Source organism: Theobroma cacao, chromosome 7 (genome assembly GCF_000208745.1).
Source record: "Theobroma cacao cultivar B97-61/B2 chromosome 7, Criollo_cocoa_genome_V2, whole genome shotgun sequence".
Taxonomy (NCBI): domain Eukaryota; kingdom Viridiplantae; phylum Streptophyta; class Magnoliopsida; order Malvales; family Malvaceae; genus Theobroma; species Theobroma cacao.
Window position 1 is genome coordinate 410,471 of NC_030856.1, and position 17,475 is coordinate 427,945.

Here is a 17,475-nt window from a genome sequence, read left to right on the forward strand (position 1 = left end):
TACTTTCATTTGTCTCGAGTTATTTTCATCACTGCACACTGCTCTAATCTATAGATTTTGTATACTCTTTTTCTTTTCTTTTCACTAGAATTTGAGGCAAGAGAAAAGGCAAGTTCATGTGGATAATAATGTAGCCAATTAATAGATTAAGGGAAAAAAACTCAACCAAGAATAGGAATAAACCTTCTATTTTTTTCTTATTACCTACTAGAAATTAATGCCATTACAATTGCCATCTTCTTGTTTAATCTTTCCCAAAGAATGGAATGAGAATAATAATGATCAAATCCTAATTAATCAACCCTATTTCACCAAATCTACTTGTGCTTCACCACAAGAGGACTCCTCACGTAGTGATGACCATTAGACCAAATCAACTGCCCAAATACAAAGCCTGCAGGCTGTCCATTACTCTTTGCCTTGAATGTCACTTCAAATTTCTTCTCTTCACCCTTCTTCTCAAATGTTAAAGTTGAAGGGTTGACTGAAACTGTAACCCCGGCTGGTGATCTGACCCGGGCTCTGTAAGTCCCCGGTGAACCAACATTCTTCACCTTCCTGCTAACCGTTGCTGAGCCACCGAACTTATCAACTGAAATGGAAGGGTAGTTGAAGTCTGACAAACTGAATGACTTGGGACAAGTGTATGGCTTGTCTGAGAACAGTCTTATCATGCTTTGATTGTAGCCACGGGAACACAAGTAGTTCAAGTAATCATCTACCGTTAAGTCGTAGACAAGACCAGGATCCATTGCACGGTTTGGTCTCACGTGCCCTGCACCGTAAGCAAACGGGGTTGCCTTCTTGTTGGTTGAATCAACCATCGGGTTCCCAGTGTTATCTCTTGTTCTTGCTGAAAAAATGAGAATTTCGTGTTGGAAAAGTTAGGCAATACGTGTAGAACGAAATGGAATAAGAAGAAAAAGAGCTTGTATATACCGCTGGTCATGATTGCAGATTTGATAGCTGATGGACTCCAGTCAGGGTGGAGGCTCTTGAGAAGGCCAACAATACCAGAAACATGGGGGCATGACATGGAGGTTCCAGACATGCTGGTGAAAGGCATCCTACGCTTGTCAGATGTTTCTTCAGATGGCCCAACTGCTTCAGAAAAAGCTGCAATGATGCTCACTCCTGGTGCAGTTATATCAGGCTGAAACCAAATAAAGATTAGAAATATTAGACATGAAAAGAAGTATCGATGCAAACCCTAAGGGTTGATGAGTTGCCATTATTGCAAACCTTGAGGATTGATGGTTCAATCACATTGGGTCCCCTAGAAGAGAAAGAAGCCATAAAAGGAGCAGGCTTTGAACCCAATTCTGTCTTCGCGGGAGTAATATATGCTGTTGGCTTCCTGGTATAAGTTCATAAACAGAATGAGTTGGCTAGTGAAGCAATGGAACTTCAAGTAGAAAGTAAGAGAGTAGCTTACTTGGTTGAGTTGATGTATGCAAAAACAGTTTCACCATCAGTGAAACTTATGTGTGTAGCTGGGAGCAAGTGAGGATCTGCCATAATTCCATTTCCACTTTTCTCATCATTGGCGAGAATCATTCCAACCGCGCCTGCAAGAAGAGCCTGCTGACTCTTGTCTGTTCTTGCGTTGACTCCTCGAACACAGACTATAATCTTCCCCTTAACCTTTTTGGGATCAAGTGTTCCAGGCTGACAGAGGATTCTGCAGAACAAGCACAAGCAAAGCAATATGTATATGGGATCAATGATGTAGAATTATGAGTACACAGGGTGGAGAGTATGATGCTTACGCGTCTGCAGCTTTTGCGTTGGCTGCTTTCGCCGTTTCAGCACTGATCAATGGATAGAAACTCCTAGAAGACAAGCTTGAAGTAGCCATGCTTGCTCCCTGGCAGCGGATACAATAACAACAGGTAATAAACCATTGCAAAGGTTAAATTAGTGAACCAGTTAAAATATATTGTAAAAGAATACCTTGAGGCGCTTGTCGTTGCCTAGTTCAACATAACTGATGAAGTCCCGGTCAAGTGTGCTAGCACCAATGGTAAACACCCAGGGTGACACATTCGTTACAGTTTCTGGATCTGGCCCGTCGTTGCCAGCAGAAGCAACCACAGAAATGCCTTTCCTCATAGCATGGAAGGATCCAATCGAAGTCCCATCTTCAAAAAATTCAGTTGTTTCACCACCCAATGACACAGAAAGCACGTCAACACCATCGCTTATTGCAGCATCAAAGGCAGCCAGGATATCTGCATCAAAACACTCGTTGCCATCGATGGGGGGCCAGCATACTTTGTAAGCAGCCACACGAGCTTTTGGTGATCCTCCTTTTGCAGTTCCATTACCAAAACCTAATACGTTTGCTCCAGGAACAAAGCTACCACCAGCTGTTGATAGGGTGTGGGTTCCATGGCCCTGGTTGTCCCTTGCAGTCTCGAGGGTGGCATTGAGTTTACCATCAAGGACAGCTGCATAACCTTTGTTGAAGTACTTTGCTCCGATCAGCTTCCTGCATTTCCAATAACAAAATTGCACCCTGTTAAATCATCTGAACCAAGACAACAGGCTTAGCTGTTTAACCAAGCCTTCCCCTAAGCTGTGAAATCATCTTTGCACTAGGTGCTGTTTACCAGCTGCAATACTCCTGGTCACAACTATTTCACATTTTGGAGTTCTCGTCACCATTGATGCTAAAGTTATAAATTGCTTTACACCCTCTAGCCCAACAAGCCCAGGCAGCCATGGTGTAAGTTATTTCTTGGATATTAACTTTTAACCAACAGAATATATACAGAAATAAGAGGTTAAAGGGTGGCACAATTGGCACTTCACTTTATGCTTTCTGTAGTCAACATCAAGATCAGGAAAACTTAAAATAAAAAGGGTGATGGTGGGAGAGAATCAAAGGGAAAATAAAGGGAACCCTGGGGGGCTTCAAAATGGATTTTTAGACAACCATAGAGTCAAAAAGAAAATGTCCTTATTCCCCTTTTGCTTTAATCTTTTCTGTTCTCAATATTTAAGCGAATGCTTTTCCTTTCCCTTGTTGTTACTTTTTTCTCAATTTATTATTGAAAAAGGAAAATTTTGGCCCTCACTTTATCCCTACAACAATCACTGATTAAAAAACTTTATCACTTTGTTATGATTCTAAGTCTAGTCTTATCAGATTGGCATTGCGGCCGCCTGAACTTTAGCTTTCAGGTCTTAGTACAAACACACATGGTGAGAGAGATTTAGGTAGGGATCTTGCTTCAAAACATGAAAACTGCCATAACTTTCACTGATAAAACTTGCAGAACAAAGAGAAGAGCTGAAGGTTTGCCTTACAAGTTTAATTGTCTAACTTGGGTTTGAACCTGGAAAAGAAAATGGTTTCACCAACATACACAATCAAGCCACGTGCATGGTTGCCGAAGACAGCAGAGATCACCTTGTATTCTATTCTAAGAAAAGATGTCATTTTCAAATACCTGGGGATCCTAGTTCAAGCTGCTTAAAGACTAATGCACCCAGATCTAAGACAACAAATTGGCACTCAATTGTTAACTAATATATATATATATATATATATATATATATATGAACAAGTGGTGTGTAAATGAAAACATCATGAGACCAAAAGGATCAATCTTGTGAAACACTAAACAAGTATTAGAAATTAACATGAACCTCAAGTGAAGTAGTGAAGATTAGGAAACTAGATAATCAAATTGGCTGGAAAGATTTGTGAAATGCAGTGATGGGCAAATGGAATTTGGAAACATTTTTTTTTTAATTTTTCATAAACTCCCTAGAATGTAAGATTCACATATGAATTCCACTATCTGTGCATACCCTAAAAAGCAAGGTCAGTTAGACAACTTTAAAAGAGAAAAAAAAATAAACTTTAAGGAATGGGCCCTTCTTCTTTCAAACTTTACCTCATAATTGAGGCTGGTATTGCATATATATATGTACACACAGAAGGAAATACATTATAGTGTGTATATACAATTGTTCTTTGAAACTGATCTGTCCTGGTAAAAACTTATGGTTTCCTAATTCAGCAAGGAGAGGACTCATTTTCTTTTACAAACAAAGCATTTTGGCATTGAATGATTTGGCAGGCGTTTTACAGATATTCATTCCTTAAAGTCAAGCTTTCACCAAAGGTAAATTCTTTAAAGTAAAAATGGGGGGGAATCAGAATGAAACCTGTTGCAGTGAACTCCATCATCAGGATCATTCTGACAGGATCCTTTCCACCTTGATGGGATAGGCCCCATCCCTTCATCGCTAAAGCTCTTCGATTCCGGCCAGACACCTTGGCACAACCACATCACACAAAAGAGAAAAGCATTTGCACCCAAAAAAAAATGTCAAAACATGATGGCAATTGACAAGCAAACAGTGGCACACACATTGATATACATAGCAAAAAGGAAGGCAAAAGCAAGAATGTGTAGTCAAAAATTATTAGCCACTGACCCTACCACTGTCAGATTGGATATATGCTTACACATATGATTATGAATATCTGCAGATTAACAGAAAGCTGGTCTTTCAACCTCATATATACTTGCAAAAAGCTGTTCTTTTGATCAATTTGTGTTGGATTTTTAACACTAAAATTGCCATGAATTCAGGGAATTGAAATCGTTGGGAAAAAATCATTTCTACTAGTTGTAGAATGATTAAGTCAAAACAATAACAGACAGAATTAGCAGATTATCAGAGAGTCAACTTCAGAGTGTCATTTGATGGAATTGAGTTTGAGCTTGAAACGTGCACAACATCAAATCAAAAACCCCAAAATTTTTTCGTGCAAAAAACAGTATGGGGATTGTTCAGTTTCCAAGAATGGGATTGAAAGGTTTCAACCTGTGTCAAGGTTTCCGATGATTGTATCTCCACCAAACCTGGACTTCTTCCAGATAGAGGAAGAATGGATAACTCCATCATTCTCTAATCCGAGGAAATCCCATGACCGTGTTGTATGCAGCTTTCTCCCTTTGTTCAAGAAAACCGACACAACTTCCGGATGCTCTGCATTGATCAAGAAGGAAAAACAATGATTGACATGAGTGATCCTGCGATTAGAAAGAGCAGAAAGAACAAAGGAAAAAACAGAGGCGGAAGCTAGAAAGAGGGCTGCATACAGTCGGCATTAAAACTGTGAGAATTTAGAAATATGCTAGACGAAATTGAACTTCTTACTTGCAATCTCTGCTGCTTCTTCCTCATCCAGGACAGCAGCAAAACCGTTGATGTTTTGAGTATACGAGTAGAATATCTTCTCTTTGGCTATGTCAGTGCTGCATAAATATATTGAAACAAATGCAGTGAATTGCAGTTTTTCCTGCATTTAAAAGGAAAACAGAGAATCTTTTTTCATGTTAGAATCAAACTCTATACCTTCCGACTAATGAACCCAGCAAATCATAATGAGAATTCGTCGCTTGATGAAGGTCAGCCGCTGTGGGCTCTATACCATGTTTATGCTCTCCCAAGTACACTATGTAAGACTGCAAACAGAGAAGAGATTTCCAGTCAAACACTTATCTACATTATGAACAAATAAAGATTGAAACTCGAACTCCACAGAAGTTTCAAGATAAACCCAGAATGAGTCTTGGTACCAAGAATCAATGAAAATTCAGCAAGCAAACTAAATTCAATAACATTCTCAAAAGAAAAAAATAATAATAATTGAAGATGGTGCTTGCCTTTTTGATAGCAAAAGTGGGACTCTGCAAAAGAGAGAAAAGAAACACTGGTAAAAGCAAAGAAGAAAGGATTGAAAGCCTCATTGCTTTGCCTTAGAAATATCTCTCTTCCCTTCTCCTCTGCTCACCTCTCTTTGTGAAGAAGAAAGTATAAACAATAATAGCACAAAGAGCTCTGCTTTCCCCTGTTTTTAAAACTCTGTTTTTGCTTGTATTTAGAAACAAATTTGCATTGAAACTCTTCCATTGTGCAAGCAACTTTTTAGGGAATGGATTGATTTAGGAGCTAACAATTTTTTTTTTAAAAAAAAAATCATTCAGATTACATTTTATTTTGTTTACAGTTGTGATTTGGTTGGAATTCTTGTCAATCACTAATTTTATTTTCTTTTTATTTTTGTATTTAATTATGTGACAATTTAATTAATTAATACCCAAATTAGTGGCCACCAATTGGGTAATTATAAGAAAATTTTCTATTTATAAAGTCTTTTAAAAAATTCCAAAAATATTTTCATAATTTGCAAAACAATTTATGAATAATCAAAATCAAATCAAATTAGATTGAGCTCGAATACTCCAAAAATATTCTATGTGTACAATACATAGACACTAGTTTTGTAGACATTTGTTAATGGTACAAGAAAAATCAATTTAATTGGAATTGTAATTAGTAAATATTGAATTTGGAAAGGTTTGATTAGGAGATATTTACGGAGATTTTTTCATTAAATAAATTATATATATTATATATATATATAAGGAAAATAAATAAAGGGATGGAATTTGTGAGCATATACATATAGACTAGGTAAGTAGAACCTATAAATTGATAATTTAGAACATACTATTAATTAATTTTATAAAGCTAGTAGCAATAGCATGGTTAAGTTGATAAGGTTCTACCCATGGCTACTTGTTTAAGTAGTTTAGAGAGGGATAAACTCAAATCCCATTCGAGATACCCGAATCAGAATCTCATTAAAATTTAACTAACTTATATCTTATACGAACTTGATTAAAGATTAACATTTAATATCCGTACCCAATTATTAATATCAAATTAAAATTTGATATTAAAAATTATTATTTATAATCGAATTTGAGTAATGAAATTATGATCCGTTTTTCGAATCTTATTGAAACCTGTGATAAGTATTAATTTTATTACTCAAATCTTATCCGAACCTTTTTATAAAATATTCTAATCTTACTTAATCAGGTCGGTCCATTTTCTGAGCCTGAAACAAGAATGTTGGTCCTTTTGTTTCATTATTCCATATTCATTAAAACAGACCGAACAGAAACTACTGTGCTTTTGTCTTCAGTTAAGGAAAGGGCAATTAGAGTTTGGGCTTGGATTAAGGCCCAATGGGCTTTATATGGGTTGAAGGAAAACAGATTATTTATATTTGCAGGCCTTTTAAAATTTTTCTTTTTATTTTTTGGCACTGTCAAATATTTTCTAAAAAAATGATTATTTCCCTGATTAATAAGTGTATATATACGGTTAATTTGGTTAAAATTTTTTTTCTTTTTTAACCAAGTTAACAAAATATATTTCAAAATTAATCGGACCAATGGAAAAAATAAAGTTTCAATTAATTAACATAATTAATTCGTATTAATATTTTCTGTTTATATTATTATATAAACATATATGTTAAATATATTATTATTATAAAATGTTGTATCTTATAAATAATTGATATACAAATCGGTTAATTAGTTTCATTGAAAATTTTTTTGAAATTGAAATCAATTGAATTAATCGATTTAAAACGTGTTTTATTTGAGAGTAAAATACACTGATACTTTCAATTTTTGGTTATAATTACACGGGTTGATTTCGTGCTATTTAGATAAGCACGATTTGATGCTTTCTTATGGAGTTGAGTGTTCCCCTAGCTTGGGGAGCATTGATTTGGTGCTCCCTTGAGGAGCCAATCTATTGCTCTCCAAGACAGTACGATTTGGTGCTCCTTTGAGAAAATCAAGTTGGATATGGTTAGAACTGGTTATGGAATAATCGATCGATGTAAAGAAATGTAGATCGATTAACGTAAGAAAATGTTATCAATCGACCTCATAATAATAAAAAAAAACATTTTATATTTAGACCTTAACGTCGTCTTAGCCGAACATTTTTTGAAACTAATAAACTAGTATCAAAAGTTCAAAAAGGACCTTATTTTTACATTATCCGATTAACTAAATTGACCGAACCAAATATTAGTATGAATTTTTGGGTGTCTGCCACGTGGTGACAGTTTGATTCAGGTGGATCTCAGGCCCAGAAAATGCAAGGTTGATAGTAACAACAGTAGTCTAATCTAACGGCTAGGAAGGAACCGATCTGCTAATCTTCTAGCTTCTAGGGTTTCAAGTTTTCAACATCCCCAAAACCCCCCAAAAAACCATCATCCTCCATTTCCGTTGTCTCTCTGTCTCTCAATCAAAGGCCTTTGTCCTTCCTTTCTTCCACTCTCAGGCACTTGAGCAAGAAAAATCCCATTTTTCCAATTATCCAGAGAAAGCAAGCTCTCAGCTTTGTTAAGTATTTTCTGTAAGTATCNCTTCCTCCTCTCTCTCTCTCTCTCTCTCTCTCTCTCTGTTTCTATAACAGAACCGAAAGTTCTTATTGGCTAGAAACTCAAGTTATAGTTTCAAAGATTTCTGCTTTATATTATATAACAATAGGAATAGAATTCTTCAGTCTTTTGTGTGAGGGTTTAGGACTGAGAGAGACAGAGAGGGAGAGGGAAGGGGAAAAGTTTCATTCTTTTGTATTATATGGGGAAATCAGGAGGTAGAAGAAAGAAGGGTAGTTCAAACCAGGTTTCAGTTGATAATAATTCCACTAATACAACTAGTTCACATGTCAACGGTGGTGTTGATTTAGACTCTTCAATATTTTTGAAGAGAGCCCATGAGCTCAAAGAAGAAGGCAATAATAAGTTTCAGAATAAGGACTACGTGGCTGCTCTTCAACACTATGATAATGCTCTTAGGCTTATCCCCAAAACTCACCCTGACCGAGCTGTCTTTCACAGCAATAGAGCTGCTTGTTTGATGCAAATGAAACCTATTGATTATGACACTGTCATTGCTGAGTGTACTATGGCTCTTCAGGTTCAGCCTTGCTTTGTTCGAGCTCTTCTTAGGAGGGCTCGGGCTTTTGAGGCCATAGGTAAGTATGAAATGGCTATGCAGGATGTGCAGCTCTTGTTGGGGGATGACCCCAATCACAAGGATGCTTTGGAGATTGTCAGGAGACTGAGGACTGCATTGGGTCCTCGCCAGGAGGCTCAGCAAGACCTCCAGAGCCGCCCTTCCCCAGCTGCACTCGGGGCTTCTGCTGTTCGTGGTGCCCCAATTGCTGGCCTTGGGCCTTGTTTACCTGCTCGCCCGGTGCCTAAGAAGACAGCAGCATCACCTCCTGGAGGATCAGTTGTATCACCAATTAATAAGCTGGAGAAGCACCAAATCAATTTAGCAACTGAAAATGGTCCTGAAAATAAGGCCCGGTTGCCAAAACTTGTGCTGAAGCCCTCGGGTGGTTCTTTGAAAGCAACCGATAATATCAATAAGGATGGCCAGAGAGAACAGTCTTTTTCTGCTTCTGTCCATGGGCAGGTCCCAGAGGAGGCAGTTCAACGGAGGCCATTGAAACTTGTTTACGATCATGACATAAGGCTTTCCCAAATGCCAGTTAATTGCAGATTCAAAGTGTTAAGAGAGATTGTCAGCAAACGTTTTCCTTCATCTAAGTCAGTTTTGATCAAATATAAGGATAATGATGGAGATTTGGTAACTATTACCTGTACGGCAGAACTCAGATTGGCAGAGTCTTCCATTGAAGCTCTTCTTCCAAAAGAGCCGGAAGCAGATAAAATCAGTGGATTTGGGATGTTGAGATTGCACATTGTTGAGGTAAGTCCAGAGCAGGAGCCACCATTACCAGAAGAAGACGAGGAGAAGCCTTTGGAGAGTGAGGAAGCCAAGGCAGATGAAAGTGGGTCTCACTCATCTCTTGGTGAATCTGTGTCCGAAGGTGTTGATACTGATATTGAAAAGGCAGAGAAAGAAGCTTCAAACGAAAAAGCAGGGGCTTCAGAAGATCCAGAGTGCAAGGAAGTGGAGATGGATGATTGGCTGTTTGAGTTTGCTCAGCTTTTCCGCACCCATGTGGGTATTGACCCTGACGCTCATATTGACTTGCATGAGCTTGGGATGGAGCTATGTTCAGAGGCTCTTGAGGAGACGGTTACAAGTGAGGAAGCTCAAATCCTCTTTGACAAAGCTGCTGCCAAGTTCCAGGAGGTGGCTGCATTGGCATTTTTTAATTGGGGAAATGTTCATATGTGTGCTGCAAGGAAACGGATTCCCTTAGATGAGTCTACCGGGAAGGAGGTTGTGTCAGCACAACTTCAAGTGGCTTATGACTGGGTTAGGGAAAAGTATTCTTTGGCCAGAGAGAAGTATGCGGAAGCACTCTTAATCAAGCCGGACTTTTATGAGGGGCTGCTGGCACTGGGACAGCAGCAATTTGAAATGGCCAAACTTAATTGGTCTTTTGCACTTGCAAAGAAAATAGATCTCTCAAGCTGGGATCCTGCAGAGACACTTCAACTTTTTGACAGTGCAGAGGAGAAGATGAAATCTGCCACTAAAATGTGGGAGAAGCTGGAGGAGCAGAGAGTAAATGAGTTGAAAGATCCAAATTCAAGCAAGAAGGAGGAATTGTTGAAGAGGAGGAAGAAACCTGGAAGTGGTGCTGAAAGTGAGCTCTCAGGAACTGGTAGTCAGGGTGAGCTTTCAGCTGAGGAAGCAGCTGAACAAGCAGCTGTGATGAGATCACAAATACATCTTTTCTGGGGCAACATGCTCTTTGAACGATCCCAAGTTGAATGCAAATTAGGAATGGATGGTTGGAAAAAAAATCTAGATACTGCTGCTGAGCGCTTTAAGCTTGCTGGAGCTTCTGAAACTGACATATCTACGGTTTTGAAGAACCATTGCTCGAATGGAGATGCTGTGGAAGGTGATGAAAAGAAAGTTGTTGGTGAAGCAGAGAGCAGTGAGGTCAAACAAACGTCTGACAAGTGATATAGAGTTGATGTTTCCTGTCACTTTGATGGCTTTAGTGAGTTAGCCTTCTACAATCCTGAGTATGAGCTGCAAAATGGAAGTGCTTGTTTACCTCAGCTGCAGGAAGGGAGTGTCGAGATTTTTTCCTTGCAAATGAAAATTTGGGGCCCATTATTGATGAGTGGTGTACTTGAAAGATTTTGGGTTTTAAGGTTTCTGTTTTAACGTTTAAAGGGACCTTTCTTCTTTTTTGTCATAAGATTGTTGGCAATGCCAATGAGTTTTTCAATAAGCAACTTTATGTGATCTAATTTAAATCCCACATGAGTTTTACTTGATGAACAGACGCGACATATGTTGATATTTTGTACTTCATGTACCTAATATAACGTTGATGTATGGGCCTGATGAAATCTTTTGGTCTCTGCATTCCACATTGAGATTCATGTCATGATGGGCTTCTGAGCCTTAGACTGATTCAACATAAAAGAGGAGGAGGCAAAAAAAGATGCTAATAATATTCCCTCCATATTCCCAGTTACGCAAACTTATTCTCGCTCAAATTCCTTTCACTCTCTCTCTCTCTCACCCTGTCTCTCCATATTCTGAGGTTCTCAGTTATGATAGCTAGAATATTCGATTGTCAACCAGCAAGTAGATATACACGTACTGTTGAAGGTGAAACTTTACTGTCCTTCCAATAGAAGCTTGATTTCTGCTTTTGAAGAGCAAACTCTTCTGCATCTTCATTATGCTGACATCTCTGAGTTGGTTTGTTAGTTATTTATCTATTTGGTATTGACTTGTGGATGTGGTACTTCTGTTTCTTGTATCTTTACAATTGCTGTTTTTAATGCAACCTCATTGCTGTCAGCTTCAGCTCTGTTACCCCTTTTCTTAGTTGAAGCGGGTATGGACTTTGAAGGTTTAGGTCGAGGTCTTATTGCCTTCTATGACAGTGAAGGATGGTTACATTCATCAAGCTGGTATGTATGTAATGATGTAGGAAAGATAGAAACAACCTCACGATAGTGATTCCTTAGCAAGTGGGGTGACTTCAATTCACATGTCAGAGACATTTTCTTTATCCGTCTGCCATCTGCCATCTGCTGATGATCATGGCTACAAACTTTTTTCAGAAACAGAACCCATCTTGCATGTTTTGCTACGATTGGAACCTCTGTCCTGGACCCAGTTTTTAAGGCTGGGAGGTGAACCGCTAGACCACATGGCCAGGTTTTCCATTTGATTCGGGTGTTTGCACCTTTCCTTATCCTCCATTTACTTTGTCATTTATGACAACATGGTGGCTTTTTCTTTTGACTTGGTGACAGTTTATTTACAAAAAAAAATTAAGGTTATTGAGTTGGTTAGTCTTAGTCTTGTTTAGGCCAAAATCCACTAAAGAGTATGTGAGTTTATTGTGTCAATGACTTCTCAATGTGGAGGCCGGAAAGTCATGGCTGCATTCATTGCGAAGTGGTCATGCTGTGTACTGACATGCTTTGTCTGCCTCTTTTTTTCTTCAGCTGTTACATAGTTTAGTTAGTGCTTGATTAGATAGTCAAGAGTGAATCTTGAAAGCAGCACTCGAGAAAATAGAAACCAATGGTTAAGTTTCAACCTCCATTGCTGACTTATTAGCATTTGCAATCAAAGCAGACAGACCCTGTATTCATATCCTTGGATAAAAGATGTTTTCAGATAGATTTGAGTGTTTTTTGTGATGATTTATCTCGTGTATAACAGAACTGATTAAGTAAAATCCTTCTCAAAATCTAAATCGCAGTATAAATCAATCAATTTTCAAGTTTCAACCAAATCATATTGTATTCCTGAATTTCTGTTAACAAGGATAGTATGTTCATGTCAAAGGAAACCAATACCTATGTACATGGAGACATGAATTCCATCTGAACAAAAGAATCATCTTTACAGAAACCCTGCACTCTAAAATCTTCATGGGGTGCTATAAATACCACTGACTTAAAACATACTTCCTTTGTTCTTTACACAATGGTGGAATCTTAGAATCCTTTCCAGGTGTTTAGAACTTCATGAAAGACATCAGCTATCAGCTCCCTGTCTGCACATTGCAGGAAAGCATTAAAATCATCTCGAATATCATATATTTTACCAAACCTCACAAGATATCTCATGCAACTGGACTTCAGTTTTGGCAGCTGATACAAAGCTGCATTTTGGAGCCTTTCAAGAACATTCTTTGTATCAATATCTTCCAGGAGACTCTCGTGGCATGCTTCTTTCAAGTCCGCGATATCATACTTATCAGCTGCCCGGAGAAGTGCCAGTCGGTGAGTCAGAAATTCTTCATGTTTGATGTTTCCGTAAATGTAACTGAGGAAAGCCTGACAAGCTTCAATGGACATGTCAGAGATGTTTATGGTTGACAGTTCTTTCTCTTTCAGGTTATGTGAAAACATGCTGCGGAAAACAGGTGATCTTGCAGCAAGAACTGCACGATGGGTTCCAATGCTTCCATCAGAAGCATTGATGATGATGTCTGTGTGGATGCCTTCTGTTAACATTCGACCAAGGCATGCAAGAGCTGTTGCATTTGATTGCTTTTCTGTGAACCCTTCAGCCCATATGGAGCAAGGTTCCCCACCCTGTCAATGAACAGCAAAACCATACTTGTTAATTCAGGTATGATGCTAAACAACACTCTTTTGGATCACTAGATTTCACTCTCATCAGCATTAGTTTCCACAAGAGACCTTGATCAGCGGTGTTAAATTCATGATTTGAAACATCAGGATGAGAGCTTACGTTTGGAGATGCAGTCTTCAGATCAAGAAACTCAACGTCAATAATGAATTTCCCTGTTAAAGGAACCTCAATCTGCCAGACGAAATCGTCATTGATCTTCAGCTGTTTGTCTGTTATTTCTGTAAAACAGAGAATCAGATCAAAGTTAATTGTCTTAGCTTAGAGGACATGACTTTCCAGCAGCTTCAGAAACCAAAATCGATCAGAAAAAGCTTTCAAAAACATGTGAGTTCTTCCATATTCATCAACATATATGCCTTTTGCCATCAAAATATGAACTGGTGGATCAAAATAAATGATCAGGTTGCAGAAGCGGCATCTACCTGGATGAGTGAAAGCCCTCCGATCCCCTGTAGAGCAGACAACGCGGATGATGAAGGATGCAATTGGAGGATTTTCTCTTGTTAGATTTGATATCTCCGGGTACAATTTAACAGACAAAACCCTGTTCCTCTCGACCAACAAATGCCTTGAATCCAGATAAAAGAAGCAAGAAGAGATAAGAATGAGGTTCCATTACCCTCATAACTAAGGCCATAAAAAACTTGCAATACTACAAAAAAAAAAAAAAAAAAAAACACCTGCTTTTTCAGCTACCAAACAAAACATCAAACTTTCACTCAAACCTTAAACGTTTTCAACAGATTAGTTTCACCAATGTGCACCCAGGATTTTGTCAGGGACATAAACCAGGGTCAAAATGATCAACAAAGAACATGCTTGCTAAAATTTAGAATTCATCAATATTCTTTCATGATGAACAACAACAAATTCTAGAAACTCAGAAAAACAGAAACAAACCAAAGGATAAGCCTAAAAGGGTTATCTAAATGCAGGGGCTTGTATCCAAATTTCCAGGGACAAGAAGCCAAACTAATGCATGATCAAAGCATCATAGTTTTGTTTTTTGAATCTTTGTAAACAGATGGAGAGAAAGAAGGAAGCTAAAGATAAACAATCAGACCAATTCCACTTGCCGATCTTGAAAGGATCGGATTTGCGGTAATTGCAGGAAGCAAAATTGTCTATCCTCCATTGAGCAAGGCGAGCAGTGGTTTCGACTCTATAAGCAGACTCGCTCATCCTAGACAAAGCAAAGGCCGCAGTGATCTCATGGATGCAATCAAATATCCCCTCGAAGAAATACTCCCCGGACTTTCCCAGGTTTACTGTTACAATATCGTTCTCTCCACATAAATATTTGAATTAAACAAAAATGAAAACAACCCAGTTCTCTCTTCTGTCTGTAAAACACTGCTGTGTGTTGCCTGGAAAAGATTACAGACAGGAGAGAACTGTTGCAGTTTATGTCAAAGTTTGAAGGGTTGTTGCTGTTTTTTCCTTTCCTTTGTTCCTACAAAATGTTGGTGTTACTTTACGCCAGTGATAGTGAAGTATGATCGTATCTGCAGGGGAAGAGAGAGAGAGAGAGAGAGAGAGTTTGAGGAAGATTTGGTGAAATGTTGGTTGGATTTTGCACTGAAATTCAGGTGGAAGGGGCGCGTGGGGGTTATTTATTGGCTTGGTCGGGTCTTTGGATGGTTTCTCATTATGGGATCTCTAAGGAAACTACTATTTCATTAGGGGCGGGTTGGGTTTGTTTCTGGAGGAATTAGTTTTGGTGCTTTGAAGCAAAGAATCTAATACTTTCTTTCATTTGTTTGCTGTCAGCTGCAATCCATTCTCATTCTATTTCCTCTTTCACACTCATTTCTAGGCCATCCATGGATTTGCGTGCACCCAATTCAACTCCCATTCATAGGGTCAGTTTCATGCATTCTTCCCTCGGTTTCTCCTTTGTTTTATGTCAATAAAACCCAATAAAAGAACTGAAAATTCTTAAAAATGACAGAACAGTGTTAGCAAGCTTTCATTGCAGTTTAAGAATGGCTTTTGCTTGGGGGGGGGGTTTGAAGATAAAGACATAGTCCTTTTTAAGTTAAATCATGAATGGTAATCAAGCCATCTGCCTATGCCCAAATTAAGAAGGGAGGGAGGTCGGGAAGAAAAGAAAAGGACAAGTAAACTATTAATGCCTTTAGCACACCAAAGATTCTTATGTGTAAGCATCAAATTGCAGATGAGGTCACTCACCTTATCTTTCAAGATTTTGTCCATTAATCATAAAGAGTAGCCAAGATCAAGTCCCCATCAGCTTAAGTAAGATTACCACAAAGTTAATTAGCTTAACATGATATATTCATATCAATATGAATATGGAAAAACAATCACCAATGAATAAAAACCATGCACATCGATTATAAACTTAATATTACATGAAGAAGTACATGCTTTCAAGCAATGGGGTATTAGATTTGTAATCAATTGAACAAACAAGCACGAGGAGAAGGCAAGTGGGTAATTTTTTATAGGTCAAAATATTTAGGAAGTTTCCATATTCATGTATTTTGTTCAATTTAATCCCTGTATTAAAAATCGTAATATTTTAATTTTTTAATTTTGAGAATTACTTCAATTTAGTTTTTCTCTTTAACAGCATCTAATTTTGCTGTTAAAATGATGACATCAATAGTGATATTAGTCTGACATGGCAATGCCACGTGACACTACTATGATGATATGACAATGCCACGTGGCGTTGATATATGGACATGTTAGTGTCTAAGTGGCAAATTAAAAAATTTTTTAAATTTTTTTTTTGTGCCATGGGTTAAATTGAACAAACATATATAGTACAGGAACTAAATTGAACAAAATTGAAATGTTGAGGGATTAAATTAAAAAAATTTTAAAAATATAAATATTTAAGTATATGATTAATAAGTCAAATATTTAAGTATAAAAATTTTATGATGTTAAAAAATATATATATAAACTTTTCTTGCTTGATTATTTGATTCTCGAATATATAAATTAATTTATTATTTTAATAAAAATTAAGTTTGAATTCTCCTTTTATAAAACAATTTCAAAAAAAATTTTATACCAAAAATTAAATTTAGATGAATAATTTATATTGTGTTAGAATAAAATAAAATAAAATTTTTTTTTTAAAAAATTTTTGATTTGTCACATAGTATTGACATTTTAACATATCAATACTATGTTAACATTGTCATGTCATCATAATAGTATCATATGTCATGTCACGTCATCATGTAAACGTCACGTCATCAAAATATATCATGTCAACATTAATATCATTACTAACGTTATTTTGTAATTGTAAAATTAAATACGTTAAAAAAAATTAAATTAAAAAATTAAAAAATTATGATTTTTAATATAAAAATTAAATTTATTAAAATGCATGGGTATAGAAAATTTTCAAGTATTTTGATCATTTTTTATATCAACCAAAGAAGGAAATGGCCACGGCGGCATTGATTCGCAACTGGCTTGGAATCTTTGATTTCTTTGTTTTTTCTTGAGGTTAGTGTAACCCACAATTTTTCCTTTTCGATTGGGAAGACAAGAAAGGTATCTTTGCGGGACAGGCATGGAAGAATCCTTTAAGCATCCCAGTCCTGCAAGAAATCTGAACAAAGACATCTCAAATGATCTCAGCCATACACCTAGGACATAGCCAGGAAAGATAGGCATAGTCCACTCGTAAATAGTCTGATGTTTCCTTTACACTAATTCAGTGTACAGTAGGATACTTATTTGGGAGCCTAGGGGCTTTCAGTTTTCAATATGACATAATTGCTAGACAGACAGCTGCTTCTTTGCACCATCATTTCTAAGGCCACTTTGACTGAACCATGGTTAGAGTTTTCGGGTGTGCCTGTAAGTTCTTTTAACAAGGGCGGCTAGCTAAACAGGAAATGACATAAACTCTGAAACCCCATCGGGAAAATTGACATTAGAATTAAAGATTTAAACTACTATGGATAGAAAGATTAGCTTCAGTCACAACAACCTTTTTTTGGTTCTATTTCTG

General features: G+C 37.3%; 3 protein-coding genes across 3 annotated transcripts; 1 reads left to right on the forward strand and 2 right to left on the reverse strand.

Annotated features, from left to right (window-relative positions):
- LOC18593208 (subtilisin-like protease SBT5.4) lies at positions 162-5,829 on the reverse strand. The gene is made up of 11 exons (XM_018124031.1): positions 5,691-5,829; positions 5,380-5,489; positions 5,182-5,279; positions 4,846-5,010; positions 4,180-4,288; positions 1,954-2,491; positions 1,770-1,867; positions 1,436-1,681; positions 1,243-1,357; positions 940-1,153; positions 162-853 (listed from the first exon to the last, which is right to left on the reverse strand). The coding sequence occupies exons 1-11, from the start codon at positions 5,772-5,774 to the stop codon at positions 318-320; spliced, it is 2,313 nt and encodes a 770-aa protein (XP_017979520.1). The 5' UTR covers positions 5,775-5,829; the 3' UTR covers positions 162-317.
- On the forward strand, positions 8,037-11,123 carry LOC18593209. The gene has a single exon (XM_007020316.2). It carries the CDS (start codon positions 8,484-8,486, stop codon positions 10,797-10,799), a length of 2,316 nt encoding a protein of 771 aa, XP_007020378.2. The 5' UTR covers positions 8,037-8,483; the 3' UTR covers positions 10,800-11,123.
- LOC18593210 (BTB/POZ domain-containing protein At1g55760) lies at positions 12,585-15,227 on the reverse strand. The gene is made up of 4 exons (XM_018124032.1): positions 14,536-15,227; positions 13,895-14,040; positions 13,572-13,690; positions 12,585-13,411 (listed from the first exon to the last, which is right to left on the reverse strand). The coding sequence occupies exons 1-4, from the start codon at positions 14,652-14,654 to the stop codon at positions 12,809-12,811; spliced, it is 987 nt and encodes a 328-aa protein (XP_017979521.1). The 5' UTR covers positions 14,655-15,227; the 3' UTR covers positions 12,585-12,808.

What these genes read in the sequence shown, in the direction of transcription:
- LOC18593208 (XM_018124031.1), bottom strand. Translation starts at nt 5,774, where the DNA reads ATGAGGCTTTCAATCCTTTCTTCTTTGCTTTTACCAGTGTTTCTTTTC. An exon ending in AGAAGCAGCAGAGATTGCAA is followed by an intron (nt 5,011 to 5,181) that starts GTAAGAAGTTCA and finishes TGATCAATGCAG; the next exon opens with AGCATCCGGAAGTTGTGTCG. An exon ending in GCATACATCAACTCAACCAA is followed by an intron (nt 1,358 to 1,435) that starts GTAAGCTACTCT and finishes AACTTATACCAG; the next exon opens with GAAGCCAACAGCATATATTA.
- LOC18593209 (XM_007020316.2), top strand. Translation starts at nt 8,484, where the DNA reads ATGGGGAAATCAGGAGGTAGAAGAAAGAAGGGTAGTTCAAACCAGGTT.
- LOC18593210 (XM_018124032.1), bottom strand. Translation starts at nt 14,654, where the DNA reads ATGAGCGAGTCTGCTTATAGAGTCGAAACCACTGCTCGCCTTGCTCAA. An exon ending in AAGATCGGCAAGTGGAATTG is followed by an intron (nt 14,041 to 14,535) that starts GTCTGATTGTTT and finishes TCTGGATTCAAG; the next exon opens with GCATTTGTTGGTCGAGAGGA. An exon ending in TGAAGACTGCATCTCCAAAC is followed by an intron (nt 13,412 to 13,571) that starts GTAAGCTCTCAT and finishes GTTCATTGACAG; the next exon opens with GGTGGGGAACCTTGCTCCAT.